This window comes from Miniopterus natalensis, chromosome 1, assembly GCF_054644295.1.
Source record: "Miniopterus natalensis isolate mMinNat1 chromosome 1, mMinNat1.hap1, whole genome shotgun sequence".
Lineage (NCBI taxonomy): Eukaryota > Metazoa > Chordata > Mammalia > Chiroptera > Miniopteridae > Miniopterus > Miniopterus natalensis.
Genome location: NC_142081.1, coordinates 16,137,169 through 16,155,973, shown reverse-complemented (window position 1 = coordinate 16,155,973; position 18,805 = coordinate 16,137,169). Strand labels below are relative to the sequence as shown.

Sequence of the window (18,805 nt, the reverse complement as noted above, 5' to 3'; positions counted from 1 at the left end):
TCTTGCTTGGACTGACTTCAGCATGGGTAGATACTTTGACTTTTCCAACCCTAAAAGACTCCAAATTATCATACTAAGAAAATTTGGATTACACATTGCAGATTTTCAGTTTCCCCACACCAAAAACTCTTCTTGCTCTCTGCTTTTAGACAGACTGGCTTCAACCCATACTTGTCTTTCTCTTACAGGACCTTTCTGAAGGCTGCAATAAGTACATAACACACTCTAATATCCTAAAGTTTTCCTACTGGGCACTTTGCATACTCTGAGGAGCAGCATCAATGCCACATGGTATGCTTTCTGATGGTTTAACCGACTACTTCCCATAGCACAGTAAGGTTTGCCAACTTTCCCTTTAGAAAATGTATGATCCTCCCTGTTGCCACCCCACTTCTCCACTTAGCCAATCTTATATTTAGGTTCTTTTACTAATAGCTCCTTACTCCTAGAATTGATGTTTCACATCAGCTACTGAGAATAAGAGAAAACTACAATCCAAGCTGGCTTAAATCAGCAGGTAATTTACTATCACCCCAGGCAGAGCTGCTGCGGACACAGTATGTCAAGCTCCAGGTCCACCTCTCTGCATTTCTCCCAGCGATACCCCCTCTGTATGAGGCTTCATTCTCAGGACTATAGCAAGGCAGCTTCGTTCATTCCAGGCATCCCAGCCAAAACCAACAATATCCAGAGAAGGAAAAAAGCTCTCTTCTCGTACATCTTTTTGAGGAGAAAATGTTTACCGGAAGCTCCCCAACAGACTTCACAGCTCCTTCTTTATTGATCAGAACAGGGTTGTGTGCCTCGTAACTGGTCCACATTAATTTTTAAATGGAATGAAATGGAATGGACTGGAGGTGGGGGGTAACCAAACCACTACAGGAGCCACCTTTCATCTCTAAGTTTTGCTGGTATACTACTACTCAGGTGCAGGAATGGAAAAAGTGGACAGCTGGGCTGATTATAGACTGAAGGCCAGTATAATGTGTGAGGTGCAAGAAGAAACCGCGGATGCCAGCGAGCACGTCATCAGAGCAGTGTGACAGGAAAACGTGATTGCGGGAGATGGCTGACCAGCCAGAGGAATGTGGGAAGATGGAAATCAGATGGCAATGGTTCAAAAGAAAAGGGATATAAAGGAAGCGTGTAAGATCAGAGACTGAAGTTTTGGAACTAAAGATTGAACATACAGAAATTACAAATGACAGTCAATTTTAGCACAGAACTTAGCTGCTGAGTGGGTTGAAGGTAAAACAGGAAATTAGTGAAGTATGAAGATACAGAATTCAATGCATTGCTGACTTGAACTTTGAGGTCACCAAAGATAATGGCAAAAATTACACATAATGAAACAGGCTGAGGGAAAGCCAGGTGTGAATATCAAGGCGAAATGTGGAGACAGATGGAAACAGGAACAGCCGTCAGGGAGAGAGGGGAGAGAGTGTTCTAACCAAGCAGGCCCAGCTTCTAGGGAAGAACAGCTCTCAGGAAAGACTATGAAAGGGTTGAAAAGGGCTGGGTAAAGCCAGACGAATAATACTGCCTAAAACCACGGCAGACATAGGAGTCGCAACCACCTCCCCAACGGCCTGGCAACGAAGTATACACAGGGTTTTCAGAATTCGCTGAAAGGCAGACAAGGAGGTTAGAAAATAGTAAGTCATTTCTTGGCATCTGAGGGACCATGCAGACAGATTGCTAAATTATACTAATATAGGATGGGGCAAAAGTAGGCTTACTGTTGTGAGTACTCGAAACACAGAGTTTGTTCTTGTACTATTTATTATTGTATTATCTTCCATATACACAACTGTAAGGCTACTTTTGCCCTACCCTGTACATCAGCAATCGAGCCTTTCTGCCAGTTCAGAAAAAACGCACACACACCCTGATGGGCATTCCCATTATCCATGTCAAAAAGAAATACGCATTTGGAAACATTCAGAAAAGCATACACTATGAGTAGAATCCATTGTTTACCCTTCAAAGCATATATAAAAGCAATGACTTCAAATAGTACTCTAAAAGAAAAACAAAGTTTCTTCCTTATTTTTGGCTGAGTAATATCCCATTGTTTATGTTGTATACCTGAATCTAATCTAATATTTTTTGTCCGCTATAATTTTAAAATAAATTATTAAAAAATTAAAACTTATGAGTAGATTATTTGTATCTATAGAATTTTAGGTCTTCCAATATGCACTCAACTACATATCCTTAAAGAACATCATGATTCCCTGATGTATACATCATGACACTGTCTTTTAAGGAAACAGTATAATCTGATTTCTGGGGGAAGGGGTTCTGCAATGATATGCTATTTGTTTGATATTCCAGATCCTTCAGTAATTAAGTAGCTTTTTAATATGATATATATCTGGTAATCTACCAAGATTCCAAAAATGTAAACAGCAAAAAAGTAAATAAATCAGAGCAATTTGTAAAAAAGTAAAAACCTTTAGCCTTCTAATGTATTTTTTTTATAACAGTTTTTTTTTTTTTTAATCCTCACCAGAGGATATGTTTAGAGAGAGAAGAAGGGAGAAAGAGAGAGTGAAGCATCGATTGGCTGCCTCTTGTACACGCCCCAACTGGGATCCAATCCGAAAGGTTGTGGGAATCAAACCCTAACCTTCTGGTGTACAGGATGATGCTCCAACCAACTGAGCCACGTGGCCAGGGCCCCTGTAATGTATTTTTAACTGGAAAATCTTAAAGCAGAAAATAAGTTATTCTGGAAAAAGACAGATGGAAGTATGCACAGAACTATTTTTAAAATGCAAAGATAATGTCTTTTGACCATATAAAATGGCTCAACAATGCTACTTATTAAACAATTATTTTTTTCTTTAAACCATACTGTGTCTTACTTGTCAACCAGTATCATTTTTATTTTAATATATACTTCCAAATATACCCTGGAGGCACTTTTTGAAAATAATTAGTCCTAAAAACCAAAAAAGAGTAGGCTGTATTACTAATGCCTTACAGTGGCTTTGGGATTTTACTAAGAATCAAATACTCATTAGAGGTATTATTCAGTGAGATGTAAAAAACAACACTTTTTCCCCAAATTATTTACAATGTATTTCCACATGGCAGATTTCCTGGACTCTTGCATTTGCAGTGAAATACCTGTTACCCTTTCTTCCCTGATTAACCATTGCTCTAACTGCAACGCGCTGCATTAATTTTAAGGCTTTTAAAGTGGAAATTACAATGCCTGCTGTGATAATTGTGATACTATCCTAACTATGGCAATCACTTAAAACTACTTCTTTGCTTATCATTAGCAATGCTAAGTGATAAAAATAATTATATCAGGAGTATTCTGGGAAATGATTGTTTAATAATTTTTAATATTCTGAAAAGCTCAATCTAGAAAACTCTCAGCACCGTGGATTCGGATACCGTCTGATAGCATGGACACTTCTAAATTTCCTCTAATTAAGTAAAATCCCCAGATGGCTCTCAATCAATCAGTCCCCCTAACCACTCTTCTCCCTAGCAACCTCCCTTATAGGCAGGCTCACTGAACCAGTTGCCAGACCCAGCTAACAACAGAATAATCAAGGTTGAGCAATTTCCTGGGATCAAATCAATTCAGATTCAAGTCTGAAGGCTTTAGAGCTGCTTTACTTCTGGAGAAACTCACACATAAAAGGTAAAGCATCTACTCCGTGACAGCTCATATCAAATAAGGACCTGTCACTCTTATGGGCTAACAATTGATTTTATAAATGTAACTGCCCTATATTTTTTCTTTTGAAAGTCAACTTATTGAAATGACTATTCTTCTGGAATGTTCAGAGTTCTTGACAAGTGACAAATAGCAAAGCAGAAATGATAAACCAAGACTAAACACAAATAAAAATCAATCATGACTTTCCTGCTTATTATCTTATAAACATCTGGGTTTAATTCAACCCAAAGATATAGTGGAGAATCAACACAGGAGCATAAAATCCATTTAAAGTAACTGATTATACAAGAGAAAAGATGATGTGAAATGCATACATAGATCGGTGAAATGCTTTTTGTTGCTATCAAAAGGGCACAAAAGCAGAGTCTTAAAGAGGCTTGTGATCTGATAATACTGTTCATTCCGGGTCAATGTTATTCATTTAACTAAACCCATTATAGTGGGTGCCAGAAAATGGTCCCATTAGTAACTACTGCATTTTTAAATGCTTCTTTCTAACAAATACTTAAGTTGAAATATATCAATAAATGAGACTCTAAAATGCATGCCTTGGGTGAAAAGTCACATAATTGTTAAGAAAGATTTCATGATTTTCTTACACATGACTACAACAGAATAATTTCAATTTAAGGAACTAAAAACTAAACTGGGGCAGGGGGTAGATCTATTTTAAGGGACAACTCTGAAAAGTCATGGAATGAAAAAGGCTTTAAAAAGGTTTATAAAAAACAACACTAAATCACTCTTTACTTTGAAAGAGTCAAAACATAGACACTCTTCTATCAAGGACGTCTAGCTTATATGCACAGCACGGCACACAAGTGTTTGCTCATAGGACAGATGAATGCATGGCTGGTCACAGCAAAAATCATTCCTTAGCAATCTGGCTTTTATACCTGATTATTCTTGTCTGTCAGTTGATCCAGAGTTTCAGATTGTTTCTCCAATGCTCGCTCTAACTTCTTATGCTTGAGCTTCCACTGCCTAATGGACTCCTGAGCCTTCAGTTTCAGCTCCTCTCTCCTCTTCTCTGCCTCCTGTCTCAGTGCCTCTGACTGCTGCAACTCCAGGAGGTACTGCTCGGCCTGCTTGGTTGCATCCTCAGCGTGGTGCGTGAGCTCAGAGATCTGGAGGTCAGTTTGCTTACGCTTGGCATCACATGTCTCAAAGTGAGTCTGGATCTCCTTCAGTTGATCCAACATCTGTAGCTGCTGCTTTTCCTTCTTGTCCAATTCCTGTGTTAAATTCTAGGAATAAAGCAGGTGAAACATTTAGAACCTATTCTTGTCAAAAATGGATGCATAATACATCAAACAAGAGTCTCTAATGTCACTGAAATGGGAATCATCTGTATTAAATTTCACTAGCAATCAATCTAGAAAATATGAGCCCTTTTCTGTGTATTTTATAATCTCATTATCCGGAAGTAATTTTTATAAAAATGTTTTTTCAGAATACTTCATTATCCAGAAAGGAAAATATGTATTTTCCAAGTGACCATCAATAAAACAGATAGAAAGCCTTGTTGATGAGAACAACAATGTGAATTATTTAATAAGACTTAGCATTTTGTCCAAATAAATATCAGTGTTTTAAAATGTGTCAGATTGTCATAGCAATCATGCAATATTTCACTTCCTAAAATTTTGTTAAAATAAAAATTTGTAACAAAAAAATGAGCACTGACAACAGAAACACCAGTATAAATAATACTATATTTCAAAGTCCACTTAAAAAGCTCTCAATAAAGGGTTTTCCAGCTAAATCGATATAATGTTATAAGTTGATGATTTTTCCTCAAGCTTACATGAATCAGGACAGATTTTTAAATAAACTGAAATTTATTTGAAATACTTATCTAATCCAGAAAATAACTCAAACTCTTAAAATCTAGCTTTCCTAATGCAGAGTTGGTCGATAATACATTTGGAAATTGCACTAAATCATCATGGTTCATATATATTTTTAATTTGAGTGGAACGGGTGAAGATCTACTTTTTTTAAATTGATTTGAGAGAGAGGTGGGGGGTAGACAGAAACATCCATCGGTTGCCTCCCACATGCACCCTGACCAAGGGCAACCTGGGTATGTGCCCTGACCAACTGAGCCATACAGATCTACTTTTAACTTCAAAAATGAGAGGACACTGCTTTTATATAACATTTTATACAAATAAAATAATATTATAATCATTAACATTAAGCCACTATTGTAAAGCTTTGGAAGGGAGTGACGAATTCAGAAATAAGGGCTTATACTGGGGCCCAAAGGCTACCCTTCCTGCACCTTAGTTTCCAAAAACCTGGGGTGACAAAGTTAACATGAAAAGGTCATGTGTCCAAACAGTATTTGGTTTGGGAGGCTAAGATGATGCTTCAAGCTGAACAAACAATAAATATCATCTACACTGTACTAAGGCACCTACTAATGGAGACTGGAAGCATGTACCAACTCCCTCGGGCTCTAACAGCAGATTGTTCAGTTCCAGATCCCATTATTCCTGAACTATGGCTTAAATAGTTAAATACAATTTCTCTCTTGATTAATGTTATGATTTGACATTATGGCAAAAATACAAAAATAATGCCTCGAAAACAAGCTTCATTTTCTTAGTAACAGGTCTGCATTTGCTCAGTGTGCTAAATTCAACGCAGCCTGGAGAGATGAGTCAGTAACTCCTTTATCCATGCAAACACAACAATAAATTGAGAACTGTGCACTTATTTATGTGGAAAATTCTAACATGAGATCAGAAAACCCTTGTGATGATGGTTTACCCTTTTACCCTTATTTAAAAGTTTTACCACTATATTATAAATCAACCTTATTAACAAGCAGTAACCAAAAGAAGTATCCATTTTTTTTCCCAACAAACCCTTGGAGAGTGGTTATATTTCCTCTCTGTTGGGCATGTAGTTTACAGAAAGGTTAATAAGACCTGGCTTCAACACCAAAGAAGCTGATAACCTAAATGGGGAGGTATTCACACTAACAGCTAAATTACAACATGGATAGTGCTAGGTGCTGAAGTGTGATGACAGTTACCTGAAAGGATCTATATTCTACAGCGTGGCTGGGGAGGATTTCTCTTATGAGGTGACGTATGAGCTGAGATTTAAATGAAAAGGAACTAATAATAATAATAAAATTACGACTACTACTGAAGTCTACTGGGTACTTGAGTTGTGCAAGGAGTTTTGTAAATGCTTTATAATAATTATCTCATTCAATCCCACCACAAAACTGAAGGAAGGCAGGATAGCATGAACAAGAGCCCCAAGTGGCCCATCGGCGGCTGCACATGAAGCCGGAGGTGAAGAGGGCTATGGACACTGGAAAGCAAGGTCAGGAGTCAGGAGGGGCTGCTGAAACCCAGCGCCGGCTGTCAGAGGTTTTTCAGCACGGGAATAACATGACCAGATCCGTGCTTGAGAAAGAATAATCACCAAAGGACGTTATGCTAACACTCGGATATTAAAATATTATGGCAACACTAAAAATAATTGAAAATCATCCTTTTAAAGCAGGAATGGACTTTAGAACCAATTCTTCTCTTATCTGAATTCAATTTCAGAAATCAAATTCAATGAAACTGGCTTATAACAGATAAGAACCAACTGCAGCATTTAAGAGACTAGAAAAGAAAAGAAAAAATCCTCGTCAGTCTTTCTGAAGAAAATACAGGAATGTTTCCATTCAGTCCAATAAACATTTACTGCACTGAGCCACCTCCAAGCTGCTGAGACCCGAAGGTGAGCAAGACTGACGGTTCTGCATTCTCCTGCTCCAGAGAACCATACGGCCCGCTTATGGAGACGGGCACGTAACAGTTATTTTTAATAACGTGAGACATATGAGCAATTCTTTCTTCTCTATCTCAAATTTTGCCTCTCTTCCCAATGTATACAGACTAATCTATACTTACATTTCTTTCGTCAGTGTTTTTATCTGATTTTATAATGTTTTCTAAGAATGATTCTTTGTCCAAAAAAAACAGAGCCCAGAGCTAACACCATTAGGTCATGGCTAAGGGAAAAAGAATTCAATAGTTTCTACTGAAAGTGAGAGAGAGAGAGAGAGAGAGAGGAGGGACAGCGAAGAGAGACACAACAGAGATAAAAAATGAACACCCATGCCAGCCAATCCCAGGACTCACACAACAATCCACACCACCCGACGCAAGTGCGGCTAGCGCCCGCCCTCTGATGCCCTTTAATGCCTTCTTTCTTAATTAAAGTGCCCCTAACATTGGTGTTGGGAGGAAAAGGGGGTAGAGAATGGGGAAGACAGAAAAAATTAACAAGAAAATCTCTTGTTAATAGACAAGACACCTCTCCCAAACATTCATAAATAAAGTCTTTGGTAAAAATTCAAAATAACCTGATTCTGCAATGTTTGAAAAAAATAATCCAAAATTAGGGCAAAGCCAAATGGAAAAACAATCATTTGTGGAGCCTCTATTTACTAACGAAAAATTGGTGAAAAGTCACTTGTTCAATTTTCCCAAGTAGTTTAATAATATCTAAGAAAGCCCCCGCTTCTAAATTCTAAGGAAAAAAATATGAACTTTCAATTTCTATTTTAATGTTTTAATAGCTAACCTTCATTTTTAGATACATTGAATGTAATGATACAATAGATGTAAAGACACACACATACATACATTTTTTAGTATACTAGAGTAAACGTGCACTGTAAAATTACGTGGGTGATTGTATTATACTCATTTTACTGAAAATAAAGAATTTCAAAGTGAAATTCTCCTTGGTTGGAAACCAATTTCAAGTGAAAACTCCTTGGTTGGAAACATAATTCTTAATTACAATATTTCTCATATAAAAACATACAAACCACAACAGAATGATCTGGTTTACCACACAGTTTCTAGAAACACAGTACAGTGAAAAGCAGCAACTGTCTGAATGTACCAAAATGATACACAGATAAAAATGATGCTCAAAGCATAGGCATATAAAACTGGGTTCTTTACAAGAACAAAAACAGTGATATAAACAACAAAAGTTAATAAATAGCAAACAAGCCTCAAGTAGAACACCATTTGAAATAGAATTAAATTAATCATCCTTAATACTCACTCTGTGAACCAAGATTAGACCAATTCTAGCCTAAAATATGAGTTCCTTAAAACAGGGACAAGATGACAATACTGACTGAATAGGAACATTATATCCAAAATGAGATGCAAATATCCCAGTGAGGAAGATGACGGACTCTTGTACAGGACAAAACATTAACATTTTGTTTGTATTATTTGTATTTATTGAAATTAAACTTTTTCATCATGTTGGAGCATTTTAGTTCCCATGTGGCCAATTAATTGCATTTATAGATGATTTAGTTTTAACTAAACTATAATGGGCAGAAAACTTTTTTTAAAAAATCCCAGCAAAAAGAACTACGAAATGAATATAATGTTACTAATGGATGGACATGTATTTATAAATGTGATAACAGGATTAGCATGAATTCAACCAGCATTCATTGAGTGTCAACTACAGACACAGGCCAGGTTCAAGGGCTATGAAAAATACAAGGCAAGGTCGTTTCTCAACTGAAAGGAAACTTGATTACTGGCACTGCTGTGTGTGACCCAGGACATGACCCAATAGCCATCAGCCGGTCCCTACCCCCACCTCCTTCTAATATGCTCTCCTATGTCTTGGAGGCTGCAGAACCAAATGCTCAGCACTCCCTTGAGCTGGGTTTTGAGGCCAAATTAGACTCAGGGTAGAGAGATTTAGCATGTGGAAGTGAGGCTGGGACCATATACTTGCTAACTGAGCCTTTTGCTGCTGGCCAGCGAGGTCAAAGGAGATATAATTTATTTTGTCCTGGAGTGAATCTCCCCCTTTGTGCTATCCTTTCTTGGAAGCCTAGGCAGGCTTAGCTCTGCCAATAATATAAACAACTATTGCATGAAATACCTAGAACAGTCCTATTTCACACACTAAAAGCTAAACATAAAGTTTTGCTTTTACTGAGTAAACAAAAGAACTAACAGATTTAATACAATTTCACCTGAAATTCTCAGGTTCTTAATTAAGCCATGCCCCACTCACTCTACTGGGAAATGAGCCTGGTACAGTCTTGAATGTTTTGATGAACTCATTCATTTAGGTGTTTTATGAACTGATACTGAGAGGGTAACTAATCAGTTTCCCACAGTCAAGAGAACTATGGCAGGTCTCTTTGAACAAAAGAACTCAAATCAATCGAAGCGTGGTAGTCCCAAAATACTCTGACCTGTAGCTGAACTAGGCCACCATTCATTGAGCTCATTCTATTTAAAACTTTTTTTAAAGTCACTATTGGTTAAATGTAGAATATATGCTAAAAATCTGTGAGTCAATTCTTTTTTAACCCATGCAAAACACATATTAATAATCTTTAAAAACTGATTCAAACCCTTAATAAGTTAGGAATCAGTCACATAAAACACTGCAGTAACCACATCGCAAATATTCTTCCTTTAAAAATATAGACTTCTGTCCTTTCGATCATACCAATTTTGACTACATATATTATAATCACTTGTTTGCCAAATGTGAAGATACACAAAGAATATTAATTTCAAATAACAGATTCTCAGTCTTCCTCGGTGATTAAAAATAATTATTTCTCCACAAATCCTATGAGAACATATCTGCTTCATACAACTACAGTTTCCTTGTACTTTTTAATGAAACATAATATTAAGCTTAAGCAAAGTACAGAAAATAATGTTCAATTAATTAGATCCATTCATCTCTTTGTGAAGAAATGAAATATTAACTTCTGTTTCATTAGCCATAATGTTCACTATCAGAAACATTCTAAATACACTTTTCTTCAGAGAGTTTAACTTAAAACACAAGGGGGCATGTAATTAACATCTAGGCCCCAGCAACACACTAGGGAAACTGTGACCCTGGCACACATATCCCAAAGTACATTTTTGTTTTCTTAATTTTTCTCACACTCTATTAGACTGTTAATCTTAATTCTGCAACTCCAATGTTTAACTAAAGTAGGCACTTTAAGAGGAGAAAATTTGAATATAAATAGGGCAAAACTGCTCTACTTTAAGCAAACTGGTATTTGGGACTGCTTTTCATAGAGGTGGAACATTTTGCAGTTATACATTTGCTATGAAATGCGATAGGCCAAAGCAGGTATCAGTGAAAGATATATGCCTGTGTCTTACCAATTTTGATGTGGTAGTTGACAGGACTAAGATAAATTATGTGGTTCAACTAAAGAATATTATTTTATTTCTAATTACATGACATAGAGTGAGGACAAGAGGCTAAATATCACATATCATGGCTTTATATCATTATAGAACAGCAATTTTCAACCTTTTTCATCTCATGGCACACATAAACTAATTACTAAAGTTTTGTGACACACAAAAAATATATTTTTGGCCGATCTGACCAAGAAAAAAGTAGGTATAATTTTGCTTCATTCACACCAGACAGCTATTGTTGTGTCAGCTGTTGTCATTTTTTTTATTTGGCAATCAAGGGAAAAGGGGTCAGTGCCCCTGACTAGAGTCAGATATCACATGTTTAAAAATTCTTGGGGCACACCAGTGTGCCTGCCATGGCACACCAGTTGAAAACGGCTGTTATAGAACATCAGTTTATTTGAAACAGATCAGATACATTATCTTAGATAGAATAATCTTGGAAGAAATCAATTTTTCTACTTTAGACAGGAGGAGAAAAGTGAAACTAAAGAAGGCTAAATGAGATAAAAGAGCCCTATTTTTTAAAAGTAAGGATTGTTTCAAACAGAAATAACGATCCCTTGAAACACAACCTCACACCTATTGGATGGCTACTATTAAAATACCAAAAAAGTGTGCAATATACTACAACACAGATGAACCTTAAAGACATTAGGCTAAATGAAATAAGCCAATCACAAAAGATAAATACTGTACGACTGCACTTATCTGAGATAGTTAGAGCAGTCAAAGTCATAAAGACCCAAAGTAGAGTGGTGGCTGGCAGGGGATGAGGGAGGAAAATGGGGAGTTACTGCTTAGTCGGTACAGAGTTTCAGTGGGGATGAGTGGTGGGGATGGCTGTACAACACTGTGAGTGTATTTAACACCACTGAACTATGCACTTAAAAATGGTTACGATGGTGAATTTCATGTTATGTGTATTTTACCACAATAAAATAAAAAAAGAATAATCCAGTTTTGGACTCCAGTAGCTATACAAAAAGGATAGCTTTGAGGGATGTTTCTTTAATCAGTCACTCAGTAAAGCCTAAGAACACCAACCCCCACAACACAGCTATGCCATATTCAGACAAAATAAAATCATGTGCTCTCTATACTAATGAGAATTCAAGACACGGCTCCGACCCAATTTCACACCATCCAATCACATTGCCATTGTCGAGTTCTACATTATGTTAAAATTAAAATTAAGCCCGGCTGGGCATCACTCAATGGTTGAGCATCCAACCTATGATCCAGGAGATCACAGTTTGATTCCGACTCAGGGCACATGCCCAGGTTGTAGGCTCGATCCATAGTGGGAGGGGTGCAGGAGGCAGCCGATCAATGACCCTTTCTCATCACTGATGTTTCTATCTCTCCCTCTCCCTCTCCTTTCCTCTCTCTGAGATCAATAAAGATATATTTAAAGTAATTAATTTAATTTAATTAAGTAAAATTTACAATTAAAATGAAAAATTCAGTCACACTGATGTCATTTCAAGTGTTCAGCAGATACAGATGGCTAACTTATATTGGACAACAGTGATGTAAAACATCATCATTGCTGAAAGTGCTACTAGACAATGCTAATCTGGAGCAACCACTAATTAATATCAACATATTGACTTGATTTCTTTATAATTTTTCTTCTCCTTTGTATCTACACATAGAGCTCCTTCTTGTTCCTAATGTTGATTATGTATATTTTCTTTTTTCAATTTAAAAGTAAATTGCATAAATTTTACTTGAGTACAAAAAAACCCTTTTTGTTCTCAATAAAAATAAATACTTAGGACCATATGGTTTTTAGGAGCAATTTAACTAAATATGACTCATTGGTTACTTTGTTTTTTTCTTTTGTTCTTTCAAATAAATATATCTTTATTGAGTTCAGAGAGAGGAAGGGAGAGGGGGAGAGAGAGATAGAAAAGCCAATGATAATAAAGTCATCATTGATTGGCAGCCTTCTGCATGTCCCCGACTGGGGACCAAGCCCACAGCCCAGGCATGTGCCCTGACCGAGAATACAACCGCAATCTCCTGGATTCTAGGTGAACATTCAATCACGGAGCCACGCCCAGCTGGACGGTTACTTTAGTTTAGCTTTCAAGGAAGGTCTGATAAAGTTCATTTTATTTTGATTTTTGGTTTTAATTGTTGTCTCAGCTGAAATACATACCTTACTTTTTAATAATTTATCTGTAGAGAATGTTGGATTTTTTTTAAAATATCAATTAAAAATAAAGACAGCGTTATTAATTCCTTTCCAAACTGATTCCTTCCTTTTTCCTTTCATTATTTCCTGGACTAGGACCCAATACATTGTTGAACAGAAGAAAAGCGCTTATTTCATTTACAATCAATATTTCGCTATTAAGTATAATGTTTGTCACAGGTTTTTAGTAGATATTCTTCAGTATCAGGAATTTTCCCTCCCTTCCTTTTTACTGCTTCCCTATTTGTTGGATGTTGAATTTTCATAATGTTTATATCTACTGAGATAATAATACGATTTTTCTCTTACACTAATTATTTTACAAGCGTTAAACCAACCAGGCACTAATATATGAATAATATATAAAGTTGATGCCAGTCCTTTGTTAGAAATATGTATTGACCCGGCCGGGCGTGGCTCAGCGGTTGAGCATCGACCTAGGATCCAGGCGATCAGGGTTCGATTCCCGGTCAGGGCACATGCCCAGGTTGCGGGCTCAATCCCCAATGACTCTCTCATCATTGGTGTTTCTATCTCTCTCTCCCTCTGCTGCCCTCTCTCTGAAATCAATAAAGATATATAAAAAAAAGAAAAAAGAAACATGCATTGAATATTTTCTCCCAGTGTGGCTGATTTTTTTTTTTTTTTCCTAATGATGCCAAGTGTAAAGCACAAATTTCTAACTTTGTTAAAGTCCAATTTACAATTTTTTTTGGTTTATGATTCATTCATGATTTTGGTGTCCTGTTGAAAAATCTTTGTTTATCCAATATTATAAAAATTTTCTCTTATGTTTTTTAGAAGTAATATTTTAAATTGTTTCAGTTTTTTACCCAATATTAGTTATATAGTCATTACTCTTCTTTTAGTGGTTACCCCAGAGATTACTACTTGAAACATTGATTTATTAACATATAAAATAGATTAGTAAAATAATAACTTCCTTCATCTTAGAACCAAGGACTTTAAAAACACTTTGACTCAATATACAACCTCCCAAATTAAGTAATATTCATGGAATTTTAATTTTATAAATAATTTAAATAAGACATTTATACTGTGTTAGTCAATATTTATTTAGACTTTTCCCAAATTTTACCCTACATATTGGCCTTCATTCCTTCTTGATCTTTGTTCTATATTTCTTCCAAAAAAAATTACCTTTAGCTTTTTCCTTAGTTGCTGTTCTGTTGAAATTGAATTCATCAGTTTTTGTTGTATAGCAATATCTTTACTTCACCTTCCCTTTTTACTGGGTATGGATCTAGATTGGCAATTATTTCCTTTTAGCACTTTGAAGATACCTTTCTTTTCATGTTTCTATTTTGATCTTTTAAGGTAAAGTGTCTTCTTTCCCTTCTAGCTGCATTTGAGGTTTTTATCTTTCTCTTAGGTTTTACTAATTTCACTGTGGCATGTCTAGTTGTGATTTTCATTGCATTTGTCCTGCTTAGGACAAAGTCCTCAGAACTTCTTAATTATGTGAATTGATGCCTGTTCTCTTCAAATATTGCTTCTGCTCCATTCTCTCTTCAGCTTTTAGGACTCCAATTACATACATGTTAGAACTTCAGACCTTTTTACTATGTCCCATATAGTTCTTACAAACTTCTCTGTACAACGAGCCCTCAAATACCATCATTTTTTTCAACATGTTTTGTTATAATATTGATGAGATGCTATGGGAACTTAACTCCTATTTATATCAATTAGCCTATGGTAAAACTGATTTCATTACATGTTGTTTCACTTAAAGTCACAAAACCTACCGACAACATTAAGTGAAGGGAGGTCTTTCTGTACTTTCCATCTTTTTGTCTTTCTGTGATTCAGAGTAGATATTTTCTTCTAACCAGTACACTATTTCTTCGCCCGAGCAAGACTTCCAGAATGGCAGTATAAGGAGTTCAAAAGATCCTATTTCTAGCAAAACAACCATTTAACTGGTAAAAATTATTTAAATAATAAAAATCATGTAATGCATCTGGAAATTGTCCTAAAGGCACAGAACAAATGGAGAAACAATTATTTAAGAAAATCTATTAAATCTTGGGAAGAATGAGAGTCCTTGGCATCTGAGCTATAACCTGTTCCCATATCCCCCTCCCCAGAGCAGTGTGACTGAAACCACTCCAGGCTGGTATATAGCCAAGGAGACAGGGCTTACTCTGTCCAGCTCCCAGTCTAAGGCTACAGATTCACTGTAGAGGAGCAGAGCCCCAGATCACTGTTGCATAAGTTCTGTTCCAAGCAAGCACAGCCAAAGGACTGAGGTTCCCTTCCTCTAACCAGCCCCACTTGTAGGGCAAAAGGCACAGATTGCCCTGCCCCAGTTCACTCATACAGTGAAGGTTCCATAAGAAAAAAGGCAAGCTGAGCAGGTCAGAGACTACCATCCGCACCCAGCACCACATCTGAAGAGCCGCAGTGTCTCCAGAGGGAAGCAGGCTACTGTCCCTGAACTCAGCTGCAGTGCAGTGATGCAGAGGCTCTGCTGAGGAAGAGAGGTAGTCATACAAACTGAGAAGAGCTCAACAGCTATGCCTAAAGGGACTGACTGTCTTTGTAACAGAGGATGAAGAAATTCATGCCTAAGGCTGATATCAAAAACAATGGAGATCTTGGGGTTGAACAGTTAAGAGGCTGGTAATTTCCACAGTACTAGTAGCAACAAGTGAAATGACAGATCAACTATAATTTTAATAGAGAAAATCCAGGAAAGAGACAGCTAAGAAGAGCCCTTTTAGGATCAGAGAACACAGTCCAAAACTGGTAATACCCTACTCCAGAAAAGAAACCCAAGTTTAATTGAATCAGACTGCAGAGCAATTTATACCCCCAGGGCATTGTCAAAAATAAAAAAGAGCAATAAGCAAGCAATTAGCAGAGAGGCTAAAAACTAGATGAGAAATCAACAGACTCAGACTAGCCAGAGGCTTAATTGGGAGATCAGTAAACCAGACAGTCAAAGAGAATCCAGCTAATACCACAATGGTCCCTCGTGGCCATGGAGACTGTGCACACACCCAAGGCTGCTCCCTCCGAGGGGTGACTGCAAACTGCAGGAGAAAACAGGTTTTCACTGAGCTACTCTAGGCAATTCACCAAACTAATAGAAAAGCAAACAGGCCCCAGAAAATGGGGAGTGAATCAGTATCCAGACTTAATACACTACATTGCGTTAGCACGAAAATCTCTTCTCCACTAGGTTTGACAATTTTAGCCTGTCTATAAAGTTGTGCTGCCAATATTTGTTTTCTTTATAATTTAATCTGCTTAAAATCTGATGAAAATTACTTAATACCTCATTTTACAACATGCACCTGGATAAGGAAAAGATTATTAAGAAAAAAATAAGTACAATAGGAAATTGCAGACAGGGCAATTAAAATCAGTAAGGCCAGAGGTCTTTTAGAAGGGCTTAAAAAGTATTGAAGGGGGCACTACTGCATAGTAAAGTGGCCAGCTTTATATAAGAAATGCAAGAATCAGAAGATTTAACCTAAAAACATGGTAAAAGGAACTTTCCTTCAGTTCTGCTATACTAATCATCAAAAAAACCCACAGAAAGTTATTATCGATTACCATTTCTGTTTTCCACTCCCCTTTCTCCTTTTAAAAGTAAATTCTGGCATTAAGTCCCAAGCTTATGCTAATGAATAATCATGTCAGTTGTCACTCAATTATCACTTTCGACAATTAATCTAAATTATGTACAGCACCTTGTCTTTTTTTCTTTCTCTGAAGTTCTTCATTGAATTTAAAAGTCAAATTTTTTTTCCAAGAAGAATAAATTGATGGAAGATGGAGGCTGAGATTAAATCAGGGGGAATCATTGATCAAGGATGCTTGAAATTCTTATGAATACAAATAGCCTATCAAGGTTAATGAGGTTCAACTCAAGTTTAGAAGAAAAAAAAAATGCACTTAGTATTTTCTATGCACATACATATTTAAAATCTTAGGTACAATTTGAAAGGTAAATTATGCAAACACAAATGTAGTTTCATTTGGGTATTTTACCAGGCATTTTCACTGTTTTTCCCCTAGTGTAAAATAACTACTTAAAATATATATTCTGGATCAACAAAAACTAATGCAATTAGTGAGAAAGAGCAAAGGTCCCCTTGAATACTGACAACTCTTCAAGAAATTCATGTGCTTTTAAGGAATGACTGGTAACAATGTTAGCTTTAAAATATAATGTAAAAATGTTCTACAGTACTTTATTTCAGTCAACAATCATTAATTCAGTGCCTAATATGGATAAGACACTGAAGGGGGACACAAAGGGATACAGAGGTAAGATCTGGTTCTTAACCCACACTCACCTATGATCTGAAAAGAGATATGTCTTTAATTCGTAAGTGGCTCCCAGAACGCCACAAATTTGAATTGTAATATCAATCATACTGGTAAATGCCCAAAGCAAAATCTGTGCACAGCAACATATCAAAAGAAAATGTAAACAGAAGACTGAGCATCAGAGTGAAAAGCAGGGAAGGCTGTAAGAAAGACCAAAAGAAAAAGTCGGTTCACCACGTTCCAGAAATGAAGACAGAGTCTGGAGAAGTAAATAGGATTTCCACTTACAGGAACTCTTGTTGAAGAAAGATGGAGGGTAGAGAAGCCTTACCATAATCATGAACAAACAGTCCTTTAGACATCATTATTCTCTGATTCTGTGTTTATCAAGCAATTTTCTTGGTTTCTAATTCAGCTTTCCAAAACCTAGGAATATAAAACTGGAAGGCTGATGCTTTGCATAGGAGAATAGAGTTTAAATGTCAGTATAGGTGTCCCACAGGTATATAGATGAACTGGCACTCATATACTGCTCTCGCAAGTTTAACTGTTAATACAAACCAGACTCCCAGGTCACACTAATTCTAGGACACAGAAAACTCAAGTTTCCAGGTGTGAGGACAAGACCTTAATACATGATGTCTTCACTAAGGTAAGAACATTAGAGTTGACTCTGTCTTGACAGGGCAGTCTTCTTCTGCAGCCCCCTTTCTCCTTTATTTCAACCCATTTTGAAATCTTAAAGAAATATACCCAGGTTACTTTAAGACAGTGTGAGAAAGGCCCCATAAGAACACTAGTAATGTGGGCAAAAGGATGGTTCAGAAGGAAGGATTAGGACTTGAAAGTGATATAATCCAGGAAGGCTTCAGAAAGAATAAGTTTAGGACTTGCACAAAAAAAGGACATTATAGAAACTGAACAACTTGAACAAAGAAAAACAGATGGGATTAGGAAAGATTAAAGGGAAAAAAAATGAGCTGACCAGACTGTATATGAGGTTCTGTAGGAGAGGTGTTAGAAAGTCTAGATAAGGAGAAAGACAATCATCAAACAAACTGTAAGAAATGTGACTATAGCCTGGTCGGCTTGGCTCAGTGGTTGAGCATTGACCTAGGATCCAGGAGATCTTGGTTGGATTCCTGATCAGGGCACATGCTCTGGAGCCAGGCTTGATCTCCAGCAGGGGGTGTGCAGGAGGCAGCAGATCAATGACTTTCTCTTATCATTGATGTTTCTCTCCCTCTCCCTTCCTCTCTCTGAAATCAATAAAGATATATATTAAAAAAAAGAAAGAAAGAAAGAAATGTGACTATATAAATGTTCTTGGGCCTGACCAATAAT

At 36.7% G+C, this 18,805-nt stretch overlaps 1 protein-coding gene across 5 annotated transcripts in view; it reads right to left on the bottom strand.

Annotated features, from left to right (window-relative positions):
- The window catches only part of CEP128 (centrosomal protein 128), a 291,713-nt gene that overhangs the window by 192,672 nt on the left and 80,236 nt on the right, over positions 1–18,805 (bottom strand). For all 5 annotated transcript variants that reach the window (XM_016220106.2, XM_016220114.2, XM_087818763.1 and 2 more), the window contains one exon: positions 4,600–4,950. In XM_016220106.2, coding sequence (XP_016075592.2) covers positions 4,600–4,950 — 351 coding nt within the window. The remainder of the gene's footprint in view (positions 1–4,599; positions 4,951–18,805) is intronic.